This window comes from Euphorbia lathyris, chromosome 5, assembly GCF_963576675.1.
Source record: "Euphorbia lathyris chromosome 5, ddEupLath1.1, whole genome shotgun sequence".
Taxonomy (NCBI): Eukaryota; Viridiplantae; Streptophyta; class Magnoliopsida; order Malpighiales; family Euphorbiaceae; genus Euphorbia; species Euphorbia lathyris.
The window spans coordinates 55835996-55854525 of NC_088914.1; the positions used below are offsets into that span (position 1 = coordinate 55835996).

An 18530-nucleotide genomic window follows, 5' to 3' on the forward strand; every position below is an offset into this window, starting at 1 on the left:
GGAATATGGGTTGGAGTCTTAAAAAAAAATGACTTAATACATCTTGAGCATCTTATGTTTGTCTAAAAATGTCAAGTGTCTCCATAGAAAAAATTCTATTCACCTTTTTAACGTGTTTAAAGTGATCCAAAGTGATCCATTTACTCTTTAAAGGTATTTGTTAGCCTTATTTTCTTAAACTAGTCTATAGACTGTCTAAACTTATTTAAAGTGTATATATTTAGGCCATGTTTTTTATTACTTAATTTCAAAATCAATCAGTTCAGTTCAGTAATTTAGCATTATTTATTATAATTATAATTAATTTTATAATTATAATTATTATAATTATTATTGTTTTTATAAGATTTTTATTTTAGTTATTATTATTTTTAAAAAATTAAATTATTATTTCAGTTTTAGTTGAATCAATTCATTTTTTTTTCGGTAAATAAAACAGAGCTACTCCAACCCACTTTAATTTTGGGAATGAGTATTTTAAATAAATCTAGAAAGGCGAATAAGAAATTCTAAAAGTACAGGCGGTTTTTTTTTAAAGAGGCAGTTAAATGTTTTTTTAACAAAGTATATTTAGGGCCCGTTTGTTTTACCTACTGTTTGCTGTTGCTGGTTGCTATTTGCGGTTGGAAAAAACTGTTTTTCCAAAAAGAAGGATTGTCTGCTTTTGTAAAGGGCTGCTTTTCAGATGTAGAAGGCAAACAAAAGATCCCTAACCAAACACTTAATGCTGCTTTTCAACTGTAAAAGGCAAACAGGAGGAATCTAACCAAATACCTAAAACTCTACCTTTTAAAATAAAAAGAAAAACATGAGATGAAAAGTAGGTAAAAAAAAACCCTAGTAAAAAAAAAAGACAATTATTTTTGTTTACTACATCATTGGGACCTAATTAATTACTCAACCCGTGTACAGCTTCGTCGTTTTCATCTTCCTTCTCCTTCCTCACCCCGCATTTCCGGTTACTCCGATGTTCCCTGACGCCTCTTCGCCCAACCGTCGTTTATGTTGGAGCTTTCTTATTCCTGTCCCCGTTATTTAAGCCTTCGTAAATTTTCATCCTTTTTCAAGTATGCAGATATTAACTGAATTTGCATAATTGGTGAATCAATCGAATGCGTTTATCTGGTAATTAGGTTTAAAATCTCAAATGGTACATACTCTAACTGTTCATGTTCTGGCTTTTCTTTATATTTTTTATGGCCATATTGTCAGCATTTGTGTTCTGTTTATAGGATCAGTGGATTGAAGCAGTGCCGCAGTATGAGCATATTCAACAAAATTATTTTTCATATCGAAAGTAAGACCGTTTGTTCGTTTGAAAGATTTTCTCTCCTTTGTCTTCCCCCAGTGTTGGGTCTTGAGATGGTAATCACAAGAATCAGAGGTTGTACACTTAGAAAATGATATGTAACAAAAATTTTATTTTCTTCGATTTGGAAATTATTCTAGGCACAGGAAGCAAAAGGAAGAGGATATTGCTATTTGTGAATGCAAAATTGATGCCAATGATCATGAGAGTACATGTGGGGAGAGGTGCTTGAATGTCTTAACCAGCACGGAGTGCACCCCTGGTTATTGTCCTTGTGATGTATATTGCAAGAATCAGGTCAGTATAATGCTGCACATCTTTGTCCGTCTTAATGTATTTTTATTTTTAAAAGGCTGGGCTTAAAATGTTCTAAGAAACTTCAGTAGCGTTCTTATTGGATGGCTAGTGTTACAAATGATGCCTTTGTAGGCTATACCACTATATGCATGAATCCACCATTTATACATAGTAAGAGATTGAATGAACCATATATATAGCTAGCGGGCATCTTGGTAGTAATATGATCTTTTGTATTTCTCTTGTGTCTGGTCTTCTAATTTTAGCTTTTTAAACTTTTTCTTTGAATAACTAGAAGAGATGTATAATTGAAAGTAAGACAAAGTTTCTCTACAGAAGCATACGCTTTCTCACAATCTGATGCTGCACTGTCTTCCACACAACTTTTTTTTTTCTTTGCTCAATATAGACTTATAAATCTTTTGAAAATTATATGAAACCTAGAGCTTTCCTGCTGAATATCGAACAACTACTGAACTATTTTAACTTTCTCTATTACATGACTTGTCTTCTGCTAACAGAGATTTCAGAAATGTGAGTATGCTAAAATAAAGTTATATAAAACTGAAGGCCGTGGGTGGGGTCTTCTTGCTGATGAAGACATAAAGGTACCAGTGATCCTATTGGCATGAACTTTTGTGAATATATGTGCAATATTTGTTAGTTGAATGGAATTTATGATAACACTATGGACTGTTAAGTTGATTTAAGATTGTTCTTTTCAAGGTCAACATAAGAAACTATAATTTTTTGTTGAGTATGGAACTGCCATGAGACCAGCCCCATCAGTTATTGTCAGATGCAGGTCTATAGGAGAAAATGCAGTAGTTGAGTTGATTAGGAAATATTAAAAATATTTATAATCCTTAGGATTCATAGTTGGTTAGTTCAATAATTAGAACCCTAACTGGATATTCTGTTGTTAGTTGTTTAATTTTCATTTCTGCCCCTTAAACCCATGGATATAAATGAGAGACATACATCAATAGAATAATCAATCATCAACTCAAAGACTCCAACTTTGTTTTAAGAGGTGAGGATTCTCTAGCGAGTTCTAAATACTTTTCCTACAAAATAGGTGGAGGCAAGAAGTCTCCAAGGAAGCAAGGGACTTTGGGGTAGAAGGATCCATAACAAGGTCCTAATCCCATATGAAATGACAGCAACATGTAGGTGGTTAGGATGTTAATGTATAGAATGGCGACACTGGAATTTGGTAGTTTACTCGAATGACCCCTATATGTCATTATCAAATATGGAGTAGCTCTGCTTGTTCTAATGATCAATTCTTGTTCTAAAATATGCAGGCTGGACAATTTATTATTGAGTACTGTGGAGAAGTAATTTCATGCAAAGAAGCTAGGAGAAGGTCACATACTTATGAAAAGCAAGGTATTATTAATTTGACCATATGATGTATTCCCTTTTTATGGAAAGAAGTTTCATTGTTTAGCATGGCTTTATACAGGTCTTAAAGATGCATTTATGATTTCGCTTAACTCCTCTGAATCCATTGATGCCACAAAAAAGGGCAGCCTGGCAAGGTTTATAAATCATTCATGGTGAGGCCTTAATAATTTTTGGGTTCTGGACTTCCTCATATACTTTTGTTTGTTGACAATTCATATATACAACTTGTAGCCAGCCTAATTGTGAGACAAGAAAGTGGAATGCTTTGGGGGAAATACGTGTTGGCATATTTGCAAAGCAAGATATTACGATTGGAACTGAATTGGCATATAATTATAATTTTGAATGGTATGGTGGTGCCAAGGTTCGTTGCCTCTGTGGTGCAGTGAGCTGTTCTGGGTTTCTGGGGGCAAAATCTCGTGGTTTCCAGGTAATATTTTGACCAGCTATAGTAGTTCTCTAAATTTGAAATAAATGCATGAAATTGATCTAATACAATGATGTCAGAACTAGGGTTCTCAGTAAGAAAATTAGGGAGACAGAAGAGAGATTTAAGAGGAAGAAGAGAGAAAATAGAGATACCACACTCAGCTTCTAAATAGGTGAGTAAAAACAAATATCTGTTAGCAGTAAATAGCTAACAACCTAGAGAATCTATTCTCTAAGATAGGCTTTAGGGAATTAAAATGGCCACACATTGCCATCAATGCCGAAATAATAAAAACACATAAAAATGAGTAACTAACTTAACTAACAAGGCTAATTACTTATTTAGTCTCTGAACTCTTCTAGTATACGTGACAATACCCCCTTTTGAATGCATTCTTGTCCCCAAGAATGGAAGAACTTTCAGTTGGTTGTGACACTTCAGATAAGGACATTAGGAACAACCTAGATGTGACCCCGCTCCATCTTTTTGAAATTAACCGATTTAAGGATTTAAGAGTCATCACCTTAGGTCCATGAGTGTCTTGTGGATGCCTTTAAGCTCCAAGGGATGTTGATCCTTGTGAATTAGTACCCTGTTGCCTTCGAAGTCAAAGGTGACTGGGGTATGGTACCTCATCCAATCAGTGCCTAAAATAAGATCAAATTCTCCCAAATCCAGAGTCCTTACTGCAAATGTAAACCTGGTATTGTGCATGGACCAGGTTAATTCCTCACACTTGGACTTGACTAGGAGTTGTCTGATAGAGCTAGCTTGTGGTCAATGTATGAAAATTAGGGAGACAGAAGAGAGATTTAAGAGGAAGAAGAGAGAAAATAGAGAAAGGAAGGAATCATAGTTATTAAAGGTGCGCCTCAGGCGCGCCTCGGCTAAGGCTCCAGCCTTAGCGCCTCTGGAGCTCAAAGGCGGGCGCGGTCAGTCAGGCGCGTGCCTTAGTGCGCCTTGGTGCGCCTCAGCTACCTTAGGGTATTTTAGGGTTGAGGGTACTTAGGGTTTTGAGAGTATTTTAGGGTTAGGGTATTTTAGGGTCTTTTAAGTTCAGAAAATAAAAGAAAAGCATGGATAGACAAAGATCGACAGTTTTTACTTCACATATCGTAACAGTTAACTCATGCCTTAGTAGTTAACTAGAACTTAACTCATGCATTTTATGGTTTTATTGTTGTTATTTGACTATTTGTGACTAGTATTATGAATTTATGATATTTTTTTTTGTGTGCGCCTCGGGTCGCTTGGGCGCGCGCCTTAAGTTGCGCCTTGCGCCAAGGCTCCAGGACCCCCCTTGCGCCTTAGTGCGCCTTGCACCTTTAATAACTATGGAAGGAATATAAAAAAAAAAGGGCGGCCCGGTCGCATTACGCGTCCCCGCTGAGCGAGGGTCCGGGGAGGGGTCCCACCACAAGGGTGTATTGGGGGCAAGCCTTCCCTTGCCAATTTAATTGGCAAGAGGCCGCTCCTAAGACTCGAACCCGTGACCTCTGGTCACACGGCAACAACGTTTTACCGTTGCGCCAAGGCTCGCCCTCTGGAAGGAATATATTTCATTAAAATTCTGGATGCTGAGACACTACCACACTCAGCCTCTAAATAGCTGTACTAACAAACTCACTACCAAACAAAATAGCTAACAACCTAGAGAATCTATTCTCTAAGATAGGCTTTAGGGAATTAAAATGGCCACAGTGCCAGCAATGCAGAAATAACAAAAACACATAAAAATGAGTAACTAACTTAACTAACAAGGCTAATTACTTATTTAGTCCCTGAACTCTTCTAGTATACGTGATAAATGACTTGAAATTTACAGTTTAAATATTATCCAATTTTTAAGTTTTGAGACTGATGCATTTGCTAGATCATTCTAAGTCGGCATTCCATTGTCTTTTTATCTTTCTTGCTTTTGTTTTTTTATTTTTACCCATTTTCTTGTAATTTTAACAAAATTGAATTTGTTATAATTTTTCTGTTTCTCCATATCTTCTGTAGGAGGATACATATTTATGGGAAGACGATGATGACAGGTAATGTTTATCCATTTTTTTATGTATTATGCTAAATCTTTTAATTATTGTTTGATACAATCACCATTGTCATTTTTAATAATGATACATTTAGCTCAGTGACGCTTGCTTACTACCCCTCTCATGCCAAATAATCTCTTGGATTCACATGATATGGTACCCTACAAGTGTCATAGTAAAAACACACATGGAGAGGGATATGACATATTGAGTTGGTTTTAAACTTCTATGGCGTAAATTACCAGACTTGTTACCAGTGGCTTCATTAAGGTGATGAAACCTCAAATTGCTTGAGGATCTAGGCGGCACCCTAGGTGCTTGCTTGAGGAAAAAGAGTCGCTACTTAAAAAAGGGTAGAAAAGTATGAAGTTCCATAGATAAGCATATAGAATCATATTCTTTTTGCTTACAAAGCTGTTTGCTTTATTTGCCTCGTATTTCTAGCTCTTATGAAGTTGGATAGTATATATCCCACTATTTTGTGCACTGCTACGCTGCAGAAACTGACATGATACCACTAAATGCTATTTCTAGAAAATATAGGGAGCAACAATGTGGAGGCAATATGTAAATAATGAAAAATAAAAATATAAAGATATATTTGTCTCTGGAATCTTTTATGGCAAAACGAGGGCTCTGTGTTTTGCTATTACAGAATCGCAGAATTTTGGCTAATACTGTTTGTGATGCTGACGTGGCAAAGAACAACTCTTCCTCTCTTCTCTCTCCTCTCTCCTTGAAACCAAAGAGAAATGGAAGCTTATAGGGGAAGGTATAGGGGAAAGGTAGAGAGTGGAATTTGGTTTTGGTTTTGATAATTTTAATAGCCATTTTTGCTGGTTTTGCTGGAAATATTGCTCTGATGTTGCACAAATGGAATTCATGCGGGTTAAATGGGTCTTAGATTTAATTGATTTTAGAATCCAATATCATTGGGTTTTCATTGGGTTTTGTCATGATTATTGATGGAAACTATTGATTTTAGAATCAAATACCAAAACTCCAATAAGCTTCGAGCAAAAACAGAGAGAAAGACACAGAATGAGATAAAATTGAAGCAAAGACGCAGAATAAGATGAAATTGAAGCTTGTGGCTGGAGGAATAGCAGAGCCATGGAGTCGCAAGTGTATTTGTTCCTTGACATGGTATTAGGTCTTTTTAGTCCACAGTGATAGAGGGTTTGGTATGAATTGTGTAGTGTTAATGTCTTGTACCTTTCGACATTGGATCTAGTCTCTTGGAGATTTGTTCTTTTTCATTGCATTTGGGTAATCTTATTCAGAACACATTACATTTGTTTTATCGACCTGGGTGACATCAGTTTGTAGGCTGCCCAACTCCATGGATCTCGAATCTCATCATCTTCTAGTCATTTACAATTCATTGACTAGATTAATTGTTGAATCTGATTGATAGAGGTTTGTTGCTCTTCTTCGTTGGTTTAATTGGTCTCACTCTTCTTCTGGGTTTACTTACAAAAACGGAAACAGAGAAAGAGGAGGTAGAATTTTTTTCTGACCAATCTACCCTTCGACACGCTAGCATCACATATGGTAGCCAAAGTTCCATGACAACTTTTTAATTGTTTAGAATAAGATTTCAGACAATAAATATAAAAACATTAAAAATATTGCAGATCTGGAAGTTTGAGATGTAAATGAGTAAAAGCTTTAACACAAATATTTAAAGGCACAAGCTTTAGCACAACCCGAATGCAATCTCTGTTCGTAAAAATTGTCAAACAACCTGTTCGCTCTAAATTTTCAGTTCCTTTAACATGAATCGGCATTTGAAGAAGGCTTTCATAACTTAATTCATCTTAAAAACTACTTGTTCATCATGAATTTTTATAATTATTGCCCGTTATGAACATCAATCAAGGCTCCTCCAGTGGCTAAAAAGGGTCAGTGTAATAGGATAGGAACATGCATATCTTTGTCCATCTCCATAATAATAACAACAACAACAACAACAAAGCCTTAGTCCCGAAATGATTCGGGGTCGGCTAACATGAACCATATATTTTGGTTCATGTCATAAGATGTGGCTAAGTTTTACGTTGGCCGCCACAACCTCAATAATCCTAGTTTTTTTTTATAAATGGAATATCGCATAAGATTGATACTAGCTCTTAGATTACACAAAGCATTATCAATATTTAGATTTCCAATTGAACATGGATAGAGAAACTTTCTGGGTCACACTTTCTAGCTTTTTCTTGTTCGCCAACAAATTTTTCAAAAACTGTGTAAATGTGCATTTGGGCTAGTGCTTTAGTAAAAGGTATGTTTATATGAAGCTTTTGAACACCTCAAGGAAGTTTTCAAATTCCTTGTCCATATGATGTTGTTTGAGTCTACCTGGATAAGGAATTTGTGGCTAGTATGCAGGAACATGTTCTTTCTCTATTTCCTCATATTCTACTGCAATGGATTGGTTTCCTTGCTTTTCCCGATGTTTCTCTAGTCGAACATGTTCGTTTTGTTGAGCAAGTTGTTCACCTTTCTTCTTCTCTACAACATCATACCCAAGATTAGCTTTAACAAGGTTAGAAAATTCCTTATCACTGCTCAATTGAGTCACCATTATTGCCAATTTGGTGAACTTGGGTCTCCAATTTATTTTATTTTATATTTTATAGAGGCTTGTGTTTGCTTCATGAACTCCATCATCATATAATCTAAGTTGGACATCTTCTCTTAGTTCATGGACATTTTGTGTTTGTTCTGCAAAAATTTGGGGTAACTTTTCCAACCAGAATCATGAGTGTTGGGAAATGAATTTTGTTGCTTCCCTGAGAAGTACCAAAAAAGAAATGTTGTTCTTGGGAACAATCGTACATTTGCCTTGGTATCACAACACAAAGGTGGGTTTTGAACAACTGAGATTTTAAGCTGTTCCATTTGCCCTATTTGCTTCGACAATGCTTCAACGTTTTTGGAAGTTGCAACACAACTTCATATCCATTAAAATCCTCACTCTTTCTTTCACCATTTATCCCCGAATGCCTTTTGTAACTAGTACTCATCAATTTCTCAATGAGTCTATGAAGTGCTTCGGATATAATGGTATATCCATGCAATAAAAGTAGTGTCCTATTATTTATCACATTAAAAAATGGATTAACTACTCCCAAAACGTGAAATACATCATTATACACCCATCAAAAGATATCATTCATCAATAAATAAAATAATAATACTGACAACCACCGGCTAGAGCTGGCTTAAGCTTGCTAAGTTGACTACTCCTTCATTTCCATGAAGGAACAGCAAAGACAAAGAGAAAACGTTGGTGGCCCGAGGAGAAATGATAAAGGGTAGACCAGTTCAAATCAGAAAACAACTAATCCTAGCTATTGGATTACAAAACATGCTAGAATGGTCATAAGATGCTTTGTATAGCTGGAATCACGTTTTCCCTCTCTGACTCATGCATTGACCCACGTGTTGATCCGATTGTAGAAAGTTTGAGTCTTTTTGTAGATACTTCATCATCTACAGGAGGCAACACTATCTACCCCTTTAACCCGTTTATTTATAGTACCATAGCAGAAAGTAGCGCTTAATACCTTCCAAGCCTCCTCAAGTTGTCCCAATATTGCAACTGACCCCGAACTTAGACTTGTGACAACTAACCCCCTCAACTTGCTTATTTGAAATAAATAACCCCTTAAATAGGTTATTTCAGGTGATTTTTTTGCCCTTTAGTTAATGTATTAGTAGATTAGTTAGATGTAGCAATCGATATTTTGAAATCTTTTATTTCTGATGTAATATTATGTTGAATGTTTTTTTGGGCTTAGGAGTTATTTGTTCTAAATAAGCAACTTGAAGAGTTATTTGTTCTAATTGAGCAATTTGAGAGGTTATTTGTTCCAAATAAGCAAGTTGAGGGGGTTAGTTGTCACAATTTTAAGTTTGGGGGGTCAGTTGCAGTATTGGGACAACTTGAAGGGGCTGGGAAGCATAGTTATTAAAGGCGCAAGGCGCAAGGGGGGTCCTGGAGCCTTGGCGCAAGGCGCAACTTAAGGCGCGCGCCCGAGCGACTCGAGGCGCACACAAAAAAAATATCATAAATTTATAATACTAGTCACAAATAGTTAAATAACAACAATAAAACCATAAAATGCATGAGTTAAGTCCTAGTTAACTACTAAGGCATGAGTTAACTGTTGCGATATATGGAGTAAAAACTGTCGATCTTTGTCTATCCCTGCTTTTCTTTTATTTTCTGAACTTAAAATACCCTAACCCTAAAATACCCTCAAAACCCTAAATACCCTCAACCCTAAAACTCCCTAAATTACCCTAAGGTAGCTGAGGCGCGCCATGGTGCGCGCCTGGCTTAAGGCGCACCAAGGCGCACTAAGGCATGCGCCTGACTGACCGCGCCCGCCTTTGGGCTCTAGAGGCGCTAAGGCTGGAGCCTTAGCCGAGGCGCGCCTCAGGCACGCCTTTAATAACTATGCTGGGAAGATATTAAGCCAAGAAAGTAGATATGAGCGCCAATTTAGAAAATTAGATATGGTTTAATGAGTGAGCTAAAACAATGAGGTTAGAGTATTATTCTTTGTTCAGGAGTCAACAAGAATGGGATGAACCACATTATATAAATTAGAGTACCCATGGAGTTGCTTTTTCCATACGAAAAAATAACCTTCATGTTTTCAATCATAGAATTCCACATCTCATAAACCAAGTGAAGATGTGGCTTGTTTGTGTCACAAACTCTGATCATCCTATAAATATATCCACTGAAAGGAACACTTTAAAATTGAGCTCTCCCCACCTATCCAATACTTCATCACAAAAGAATTTTAGCTTTTCCTTGATCACCATTTTGGTACTCTTGCCAATTGTTACTTAAAATAGTTGCTTCTAAAGCATGCCATATAAGTTTAAATCTTTTAAGCATAACAACAACAAAAGCAAAATGAAAAGTATTGGCAACTGCAAGCAACCTCAAAGAGCTAACTATATTAAGCATACCTAATCTCATTGAGTGATTCATTATGAAATTCTTAACCTCAGCATCTCCACGGGTTTCAGTTATCAAATAGTTCTAATTATGCTTCTTATTTAGCTTCCACATTCTTCGCATCACATATGTTCGTTATAGCAAGATTAAGTGTGTGCACAACACATAGGGTCCGGTAAATATACGAAACCTATCTCTATGATTTCTCCAGCAACTTTTCACGTTTCCAGCATTACTTATTATACTTGGCACCAATTTCTCATGACTAACCTCATCAACAAACTCATTTAATATATCACGTCACAAAGCTAACACCCTTACTTTTCTCTAGCTGAAACTAGAAGGAAATAATTCCAAAGGTATGAACACCTTAACTTCCAATGGAGAAAGTTTGATTTAATTTCATAAAAGTTGTCTTCATAACAAAATAGTAGGCTTATATACCCCCTTAACCCTAGGGTAGAAAAGACCTAGTACCCCCCAAAGGCACTACTAACCTCCTTAAAACATTGGGGTAAAATGGATACAATTAACTTAATGGCAAAGTAGAAAATAAACTGAATGGCAAGGCAGTAAGTACAGAATGGCAAAACAGTAATTAGCACATGTGCAGGGATGGATAATTCGTAGAGCTTGCTAGTGAAGTAATCTCACACGATGTGTGACTTTAGGGACACGCTGTGTGGGCTGAAGCTCGAGCAGTTCACACGACGATTCGTGAGAATGACCCGTCGTGTGGCTTTCTTCCGGACAGATTTAGGCCCGGCAGTTCGATGGTTCACTTGCCGTGTGAATTAAGTTTAGAGAAGCAGAGACTCCACATAAATCCCACACGCTGTGCACCGTGTGATCTTCCTTGCCCTCCTGGATGCCAAGCTTGCTCACACGACGTGTGGCTTTGGGGGCATGCCGTGTGAGCCCTGTATCAAGGGTTCTTCCGCTTGCTTCACATTGATGCCCTCATCACTGGTAATATATCTATATGTGCTTTCCCTTGTTGTAGTAGCATAGCTCTTAATTTCTTGTAACTTGTAGCAGTATCTCTGATTGTGAGCCTAGCTGGGGCAGGCTAGTGTTAGGTTTGGGGAGTTGATGTGAATGTTAGGGATGTTGTGGCCAAATGTTATGCCCACTACGTGTTATAGAAATACAAAATCATTAGGTTCAACACTAAACCAACACTAAATAAATTAAAACAAGGAAACGAGATACAAGATATTATGAACATATACAGAAACATGACTTTGGACAACAATTTTTTGTTATTCGTCCCACAAGTTGCTGCTAGGTTTGTGACAAATTCTATAGGATTTACAAAGCCAAAATACAGAGTTTCTCTAACCCTCTAGCCATATTTCCAAAATTATGACTATTACAATCAGTTTCCAAATGATAGAAAAACAATTACAACTTGAACGTTCACAGCCAGTCCTTAACCAGGCATGTGCTAGCCTTGTCCGTGATTCATTTTCTCCTTGAAATACTGCTTTTGACCAGTTGTCCACTGGTCCAGTTGGAATCTATTCATCGTTCTTATTTCTTTGTTTCTGCGAAAATACTTTATAATCTTTCTCTTAAAGCTATTTCCAGCAGTGGACACCGAGGTTGATCTCTATATTCTTGGGCTTTTAACAGTGACAGGGTTACCCTTTACTGAAATGTCTTGTCTTGTGCCACTGTAGTTAGTTTGTCTATCAACCTTATAAACAACTTCTTTTTCAAATAATTCCACTTTGAGATTCTCTTTTTCCTTTCTCCAGTATTTTGAACAGTTACGTTTTAGTATAATTGTTAATTATTATATCCTTTGGGTGAAAAATTGGCTTCTTCCTTTCACATTATAGTATTCCTAGACTATTTTTTTTTTTGAAAAATTCCTAGACTATTTTGATATCCCTCTGGAAAAGAAAATTTTCATTTTTTTTTCTCAATATGACTAAATATGGAACATAGTTATTAGAAATACTTATTATTGGGTAATACTGTTATACTGTAAATATACCTTGTAATACAACAACAACAACAACAACAACAAAGCCTTAGTCCCGAAATGATTCGGGGTCGGCTAACATGCACCATCATATAAAACTGTGAAATCAAGTCGTGTCAGCGACACAAATTCGCTCCCTCCACTCCGTCCTATCCACTACCATATTTTCCTCAATTCCCAGTAAACTCATATCACTCTCGATCACCCTCCTCCAAGTTTGCTTAGGTCTTCCCCTACCCCTCGCCACTACATCCCTTTGCCACTCTTCGGTTCTCCTAACCGGCGCATCAAGCGCTCTACGTCTCACATGACCAAACCACCTTAGTCGGTTTTCTCTCATTTTATTCTCAATAGATGTGACCCCTACTTTTGTCCTAATTATTTCATTACTCACCCGATCCTTTCTCGTATGACCACACATCCATCTCAACATACGCATCTCCGCCACCGACATCTTATGGATGTGGCATTGTTTCACTGCCCAACACTCCGTACCATATAACAATGCTGGTCTAATTGCCGTCCGGTAGAATTTTCCCTTCAATCTATTAGGCATGCAGGGGGTCACAAAGGAAACCCGTAGCACTCTTCCACTTCGACCAACCAGCTTTAATCCTATGAGCAACATCTCCATCTACTTCTCCATCCGTTTGGATAATAGATCCTAAATACCGGAAGCAATCCGAGGCCTGAACAACTCTCCCATCTAGGGTAATTGTCCCTGCCTCCCTACCCCTATGCCCGCTAAACTTACACTCTAAATATTCTGTCTTATTTCGGCTCAACTTAAAGCCTCTAGATTCTAGAGTTTGTCTCCATAGTTCCAACTTCCTCTCCACTCCTTTCGTCTCATCAACCAACACAATATCATCTGCAAACAGCATGCACCCTGGTATACCATCTTGTAATACTTTGAAAAATTTATCTCATTTATGATACACATTGAATGAATTTGGAGGAATTGAATGTTTTTATTCAGTTTCAAGTGATTTATGGATAAATATATAAGCCATAAGTAACATTCATAAGTTATTATAAAACCACAAATAACATTCATAATAACCAATAGGTCATTGATTCATCAAAAAGAAACATTTAATACTTCAAATTATTTAAACTACCAAGTCTAAAGAAGATTCTAAGACATTTTCATGCTCTTCATAAGTTATTATAAAACCACAAATAACATTCATAATAACCAATAGGTCATTAATTCATCAAAAAGAAACATATTCATAATAACCAATAGGTCATTAATTCATCAAAAAGAAACATTTAACACTTCAAACTATTTAAACTACCAAGTCTAAAGAAGATTCTAAGACATTTTCACGCTCTTCATCTACATACACCAATGCCTCAAATTCGGGTGGGGTCTTCTTTATTTAATTATTTATATTAGGGATTTATATTTAATTTTTTTATATATCAACCCCTATTTTTGTAAGTTATTTAAAAAAATACTCTAAATTCTACTTAATTAACTCTGAATCTGAGTCCCTGAAGTATCCCCATAATTAAAAAGAAAAGAAAAAAAGGGATACTTATTTTGCCGTATCCTGTACTTATCCGATACTCTACGCGTGCTTCATAGTTTTAAAGTTGTATGATGTAGCTGGCTTTGTTCAGCGTTTGTCATGGGCTTTTCAGTTTCTGAAGTGGTGCTACTTCATATAGTAGTTTGTTTTGTTCGTCATGTTGTGGAAAAGATGGAATTCTTGTATTGATTTATTTCTTAGGAGGTACTTGTTAGAGGATTGAATATTAATTTGTTGTATGTAGTTAAAGCACAGGGCTGGGGTTTTTTCATACTCTGAAAATCGGATGAGTCAAATCTTATTTGTTCGTGTGTCACCATAATCTGGTGTGTCATGGTAATAAGTAGGTAGGGTTTTTGGAACTTGATGGAAAAATTGGCTCCATATTCACCCTTTGTGGGTCAATTTGGTATTTAATCCGTAAGGACTCTATATCCTGAAAGGTTAATACTAAAATAATTTGGATGAGCTGAAGTATTTGTATATACTGGATCAAAAACCCTGTATTTTACTGTTAGCTGGTTGCAAAGTGTGAACTGTATCTTTCTGTTGCGTTTTCCCTAGTGACTCCTTCGCTGCAATATTTTTCTCAAATAGCATTTTGTGTTACAGGTATTGTGTTGAAGAAATTCCACTGTATGATTCTGCAGAAGACGAGCCCTCTGCCAAATTCCCAAAACTTGAAAGTGCAATTTCTGAGTATGATATTGCTAGGAATCTTGAATACTCTATGATGAAAAATTTGAATGCGGGATCTGAACACCATATGGATTCTGTTGGTGTTATTGTTAAACCACTTAGTCCGGTTTCGACAGAAGGTGCTGTTGTGAATCCAGAAAAAACTGAAGCAAGGAAAGATATGAATTTATATCCCAAAGATGGTGAACAGACTTTTGTGCAAAAGAGTGGAATGATCCCTCTGATTGGAGGTAATAGTGCAGGCAGGAACTACAGTGTGGGACGAGGCCATAAACCAAAGAAGCATTTAAATGGAAAGTCAAAGAACCTGCCACAAAAGCAAGTTGATGCAAAACATGTAGCCAAACTCTTAGCTGTAAAAGAGGCACAGGAGGAAGTTCTCATATATGAGGTACCTTTATATCTTCATATGCTAAGGGTTGCAAACTTGTGTTATTGTGTCAGGTTGCAGGTATGACATGAAATTAGCAACCCCATTATGCATGTCGACAATCCCAACTATAATCTGTATTTGAAACCTAAACATGTGAAAAGTTAAAGAAGAAAGAGCCTGTATATACAAAATGCTATAGTTGATATGTTAATTGAAAATAGAGTTACTGTGCAGGAATTGAAGAATGATGCAGCCTCCCAGCTTTCAGGGTTGTACGATGAAATACGTCCTGCAATCGAGGAGCATGAGAGGGATAACCAAGATAATGTAGCTACAAGTGTAGCTGAGAAGTGGATAGAAGTAAGCTGCCTAAAGTTGAAGGCAGAATTTGACCTTTATTCCTCCATCATAAAAAATGTTGCCTGTACTCCTCGAAAGCCTCCTGACCACCCACAGCCTTCTCAAGTAGTAGACAATGAGGTGAAGTCATTTTCTGAATCCGTATAAACATTAATTTGTTCAACCAAAAACTCTGCTATAGTTTAGATTTAGCTTCTTGTCATTTTTGGCACTACAAACAAATGTCCATTTTGTTTTTTTTCTTGTAAGGAATTTATTGGACCTCTTTTAAATTGGGTTATTTTAGCTACGGTACAACTTGGTCTCGGTCAAACTCTCAACTCTTGAATGATCTCGGTCCACTGGAAATCGACCGATGAAAAATTGCCACATGCTACTTCTGTATTTGTAACTATGAATTCAATATTGAATAATTGATAGTGCTGTAATCGAGCCGAGCCGAGCTTGGACAGCTTTGACGAGCTCGAGCTTAAGTTTAACATCATGCTCGCGAGTTTGTTAACGAGCAACTCGTTAATTCAGTTCATGACCTTTGCTCCCGAGTAATTCATTAGTTATGATCATTAATTATATTGATTTGAAATTCTTTAATATAAAACTACATAGTTATGAAACCTACAAAATTACGTTAAGCTTGTTCGCCGGTGTATTCATGAACATTACAATCGAGCTTGCTCATGAGCTTGTTCATGAACCTGTAATCGAGCCTGCTCGCGAGTTTCCCCGTGCTCAAGCTCGGCTCGTTTATAAATTGAGCTGAACACGATCGAGCTTTTATTGAGTTGAACACCGAGTTGCTAATGAGCGGCTCGGCTCATTTATAAATGTTATGTTAATTATTTGATTGGTAATAATAAATCAATTCTAATCTAATGCAAAAACTTTCATATTATCATTGAGTCAATTGGGTTCGTATCATTTTTGTATCGTATTCTCGATTCATATATAGTTTTTTTTTTTTTATCTCTATTAAAAGTGACATGTAAAAATATGAGATAATCTATTAATGATTTTAAACATTCATAACATTTTATGGGACGACACAAAATATTTATCCTAACTTAATAAATTCCTAATCCGTTTACTTTGTGTTGAATTCATATACTATTAGTAATAATTCTACATATTTGTATTAAATAAGTTAACTGATAAGTGAAAATAGTATAATAAAGAGTAACTTTTATTTATGAATTAAGCACAAATAAGTTATTTACAAGGCCTAAAATCTAATGAAACTTGTTTTTTTTTTTTTTTTTGTGTGCAGACCATTCTTGGAGAGGTAATGCCTACTCGTCAGACGAGTCCACATTGTGCGCAAAAGGAAAAGAGAGCGAAAGAAGAAGAACAAAGGGCGAAGAGTGAGAACCACTAGTTGCATGAAACATGGATCCAAAATTCTATAATCACTTTTCACCTATATAAAGACCTTTCCGGATTGAAGATTTAATGAGATGTGTCTCATTGTGAACAATTATATTAAAGATAACAATGATAGAAAGTGGACTGTGTCTGTTTGCTCGACAGATTCTGCTATGTCAGAACAGTCTGCTAGACCCACACCTCTCTAATTTTCGAACAATTATTAGCTATGTGAAAAGGCTATCGAGCCTTGTGTGGAATGATTTTGTACCAGATTTCATATCTGAAAAACCAATTTCTATTTTTGTTTCTACTAGCTTCTTATTTTTTATTCAATGACTATAGTTTACTCCCATTCATATTTTGTCTTGAATTACTCAACTATGAGTGAGTAAACTTTCAAACAGGTGGAAGCTGGTCCAGAATAGGTAGGAAATGGGTTAACTCTTCTCCTTTTTAATTAAGTATATTTTATGTTGGTTGTTTAATGGTTGATTAATTTTAATAGGCATAACTAACATATTGCCGTAGTGGAACAATTAAGAGGTGACTCTAATTGGGAAACCGAATCCCATTAAGCCCTAGCAAGTCCATCAAATAATGTTAGGGTAGCCATAAAGTGTTTGAAATAATTGTTCTCACGATTTGGCATACATAGGGCAACCATTAGTGACTAAGGAACTCATTTTCGAAACACCCAATTTGAAAAATTACTTGAAAAACATGGTGTAACCCATAATATAGCTACACCATACCATCCACAAACAAGTGGAAATCTCAAACGGAGAAATCAAATGCATTCTTAAGAAAACTGTCGGTTCTAAAAAGACTAGGCGAACAACCTAGATATTGCCCTATGGGCATATTGAACAACCTTTAAATCACCCATAGGATTGTCATTTACCTATCGAATTAGAACATAAATCCTTATGAGCTCTAAAGTTCTTAAATTTTGATGAACAAGCAGTGGGTAGTCACAAAAAATTGCAATTGAACGAACTTGATGAGTTTCGATTGTTCTCCTATGAGAATGCGCTATTCTATAAGGAAAAAACCAAATACTGGCATGATAAGAACATTGAGGAAAAGATATTCTTTCCAGGGCAAAGGGTGTTGTTGTTCAACTATTGTCTCAAATTGTTCCCTGAAAAACTCAAGTCCAGGTGGTCTGGACCATTTACAATTATTCAAGTCTTTCCCTATGGAGCATTCGAAATTTCCAATTTGGCAAACAAATGTTTCAAAGTAAATGGACAAAAATTGAAACCTTATCTGACTCATGAGAATAATCCAGCGGAAAGTTCTACATCCATGAAAACCCTTGAGAATAAGAGGTTTAGAGTGTCCTCTCCAAGTAGGGGTGGACAAAAAACCGGTCAAACCGAAAACCGATAATCCGAACCGAAAAAAGCGATCAATCGAACCAGTGATTTTCTTAATGGTTAAAAAATAGATAGGCACCGGTTTCAGTTTCGGGTTAGAGTGTTCAAAAACCGCAGTTAACGGTTAACCGAATCAGTTAATAAATATAAATTTATAAAAAAATTAATATATTATATAACATAGATTATATTATAAGATTAAAAAAAAGTCTTTAACATAGATTATAATATATATTAATATAAATATATAACATAGATTATACTACTTTACTTAAAAAAAAAAATATACTCTCTTTTAAATATAAGTACATTGACAAAATATTATTTACATTTCTTTATGTTTTAAATGTAAACTTGATGGAT

General features: G+C 36.1%; 1 protein-coding gene across 1 annotated transcript; it reads left to right on the forward strand.

The window, feature by feature from the left end:
- Window positions 1-894: 894 nt before the first annotated feature.
- LOC136229198 (histone-lysine N-methyltransferase ASHH1) lies at window positions 895-17098 on the forward strand. Its single transcript, XM_066017814.1, has 11 exons — window positions 895-1150; window positions 1233-1297; window positions 1450-1606; window positions 2128-2214; window positions 2914-2998; window positions 3075-3168; window positions 3248-3446; window positions 5451-5485; window positions 14607-15084; window positions 15301-15546; window positions 16691-17098. Exons 1-11 carry the CDS (start codon window positions 1148-1150, stop codon window positions 16796-16798), a joined length of 1557 nt encoding a protein of 518 aa, XP_065873886.1. The 5' UTR covers window positions 895-1147; the 3' UTR covers window positions 16799-17098.
- Window positions 17099-18530: the final 1432 nt, after the last annotated feature.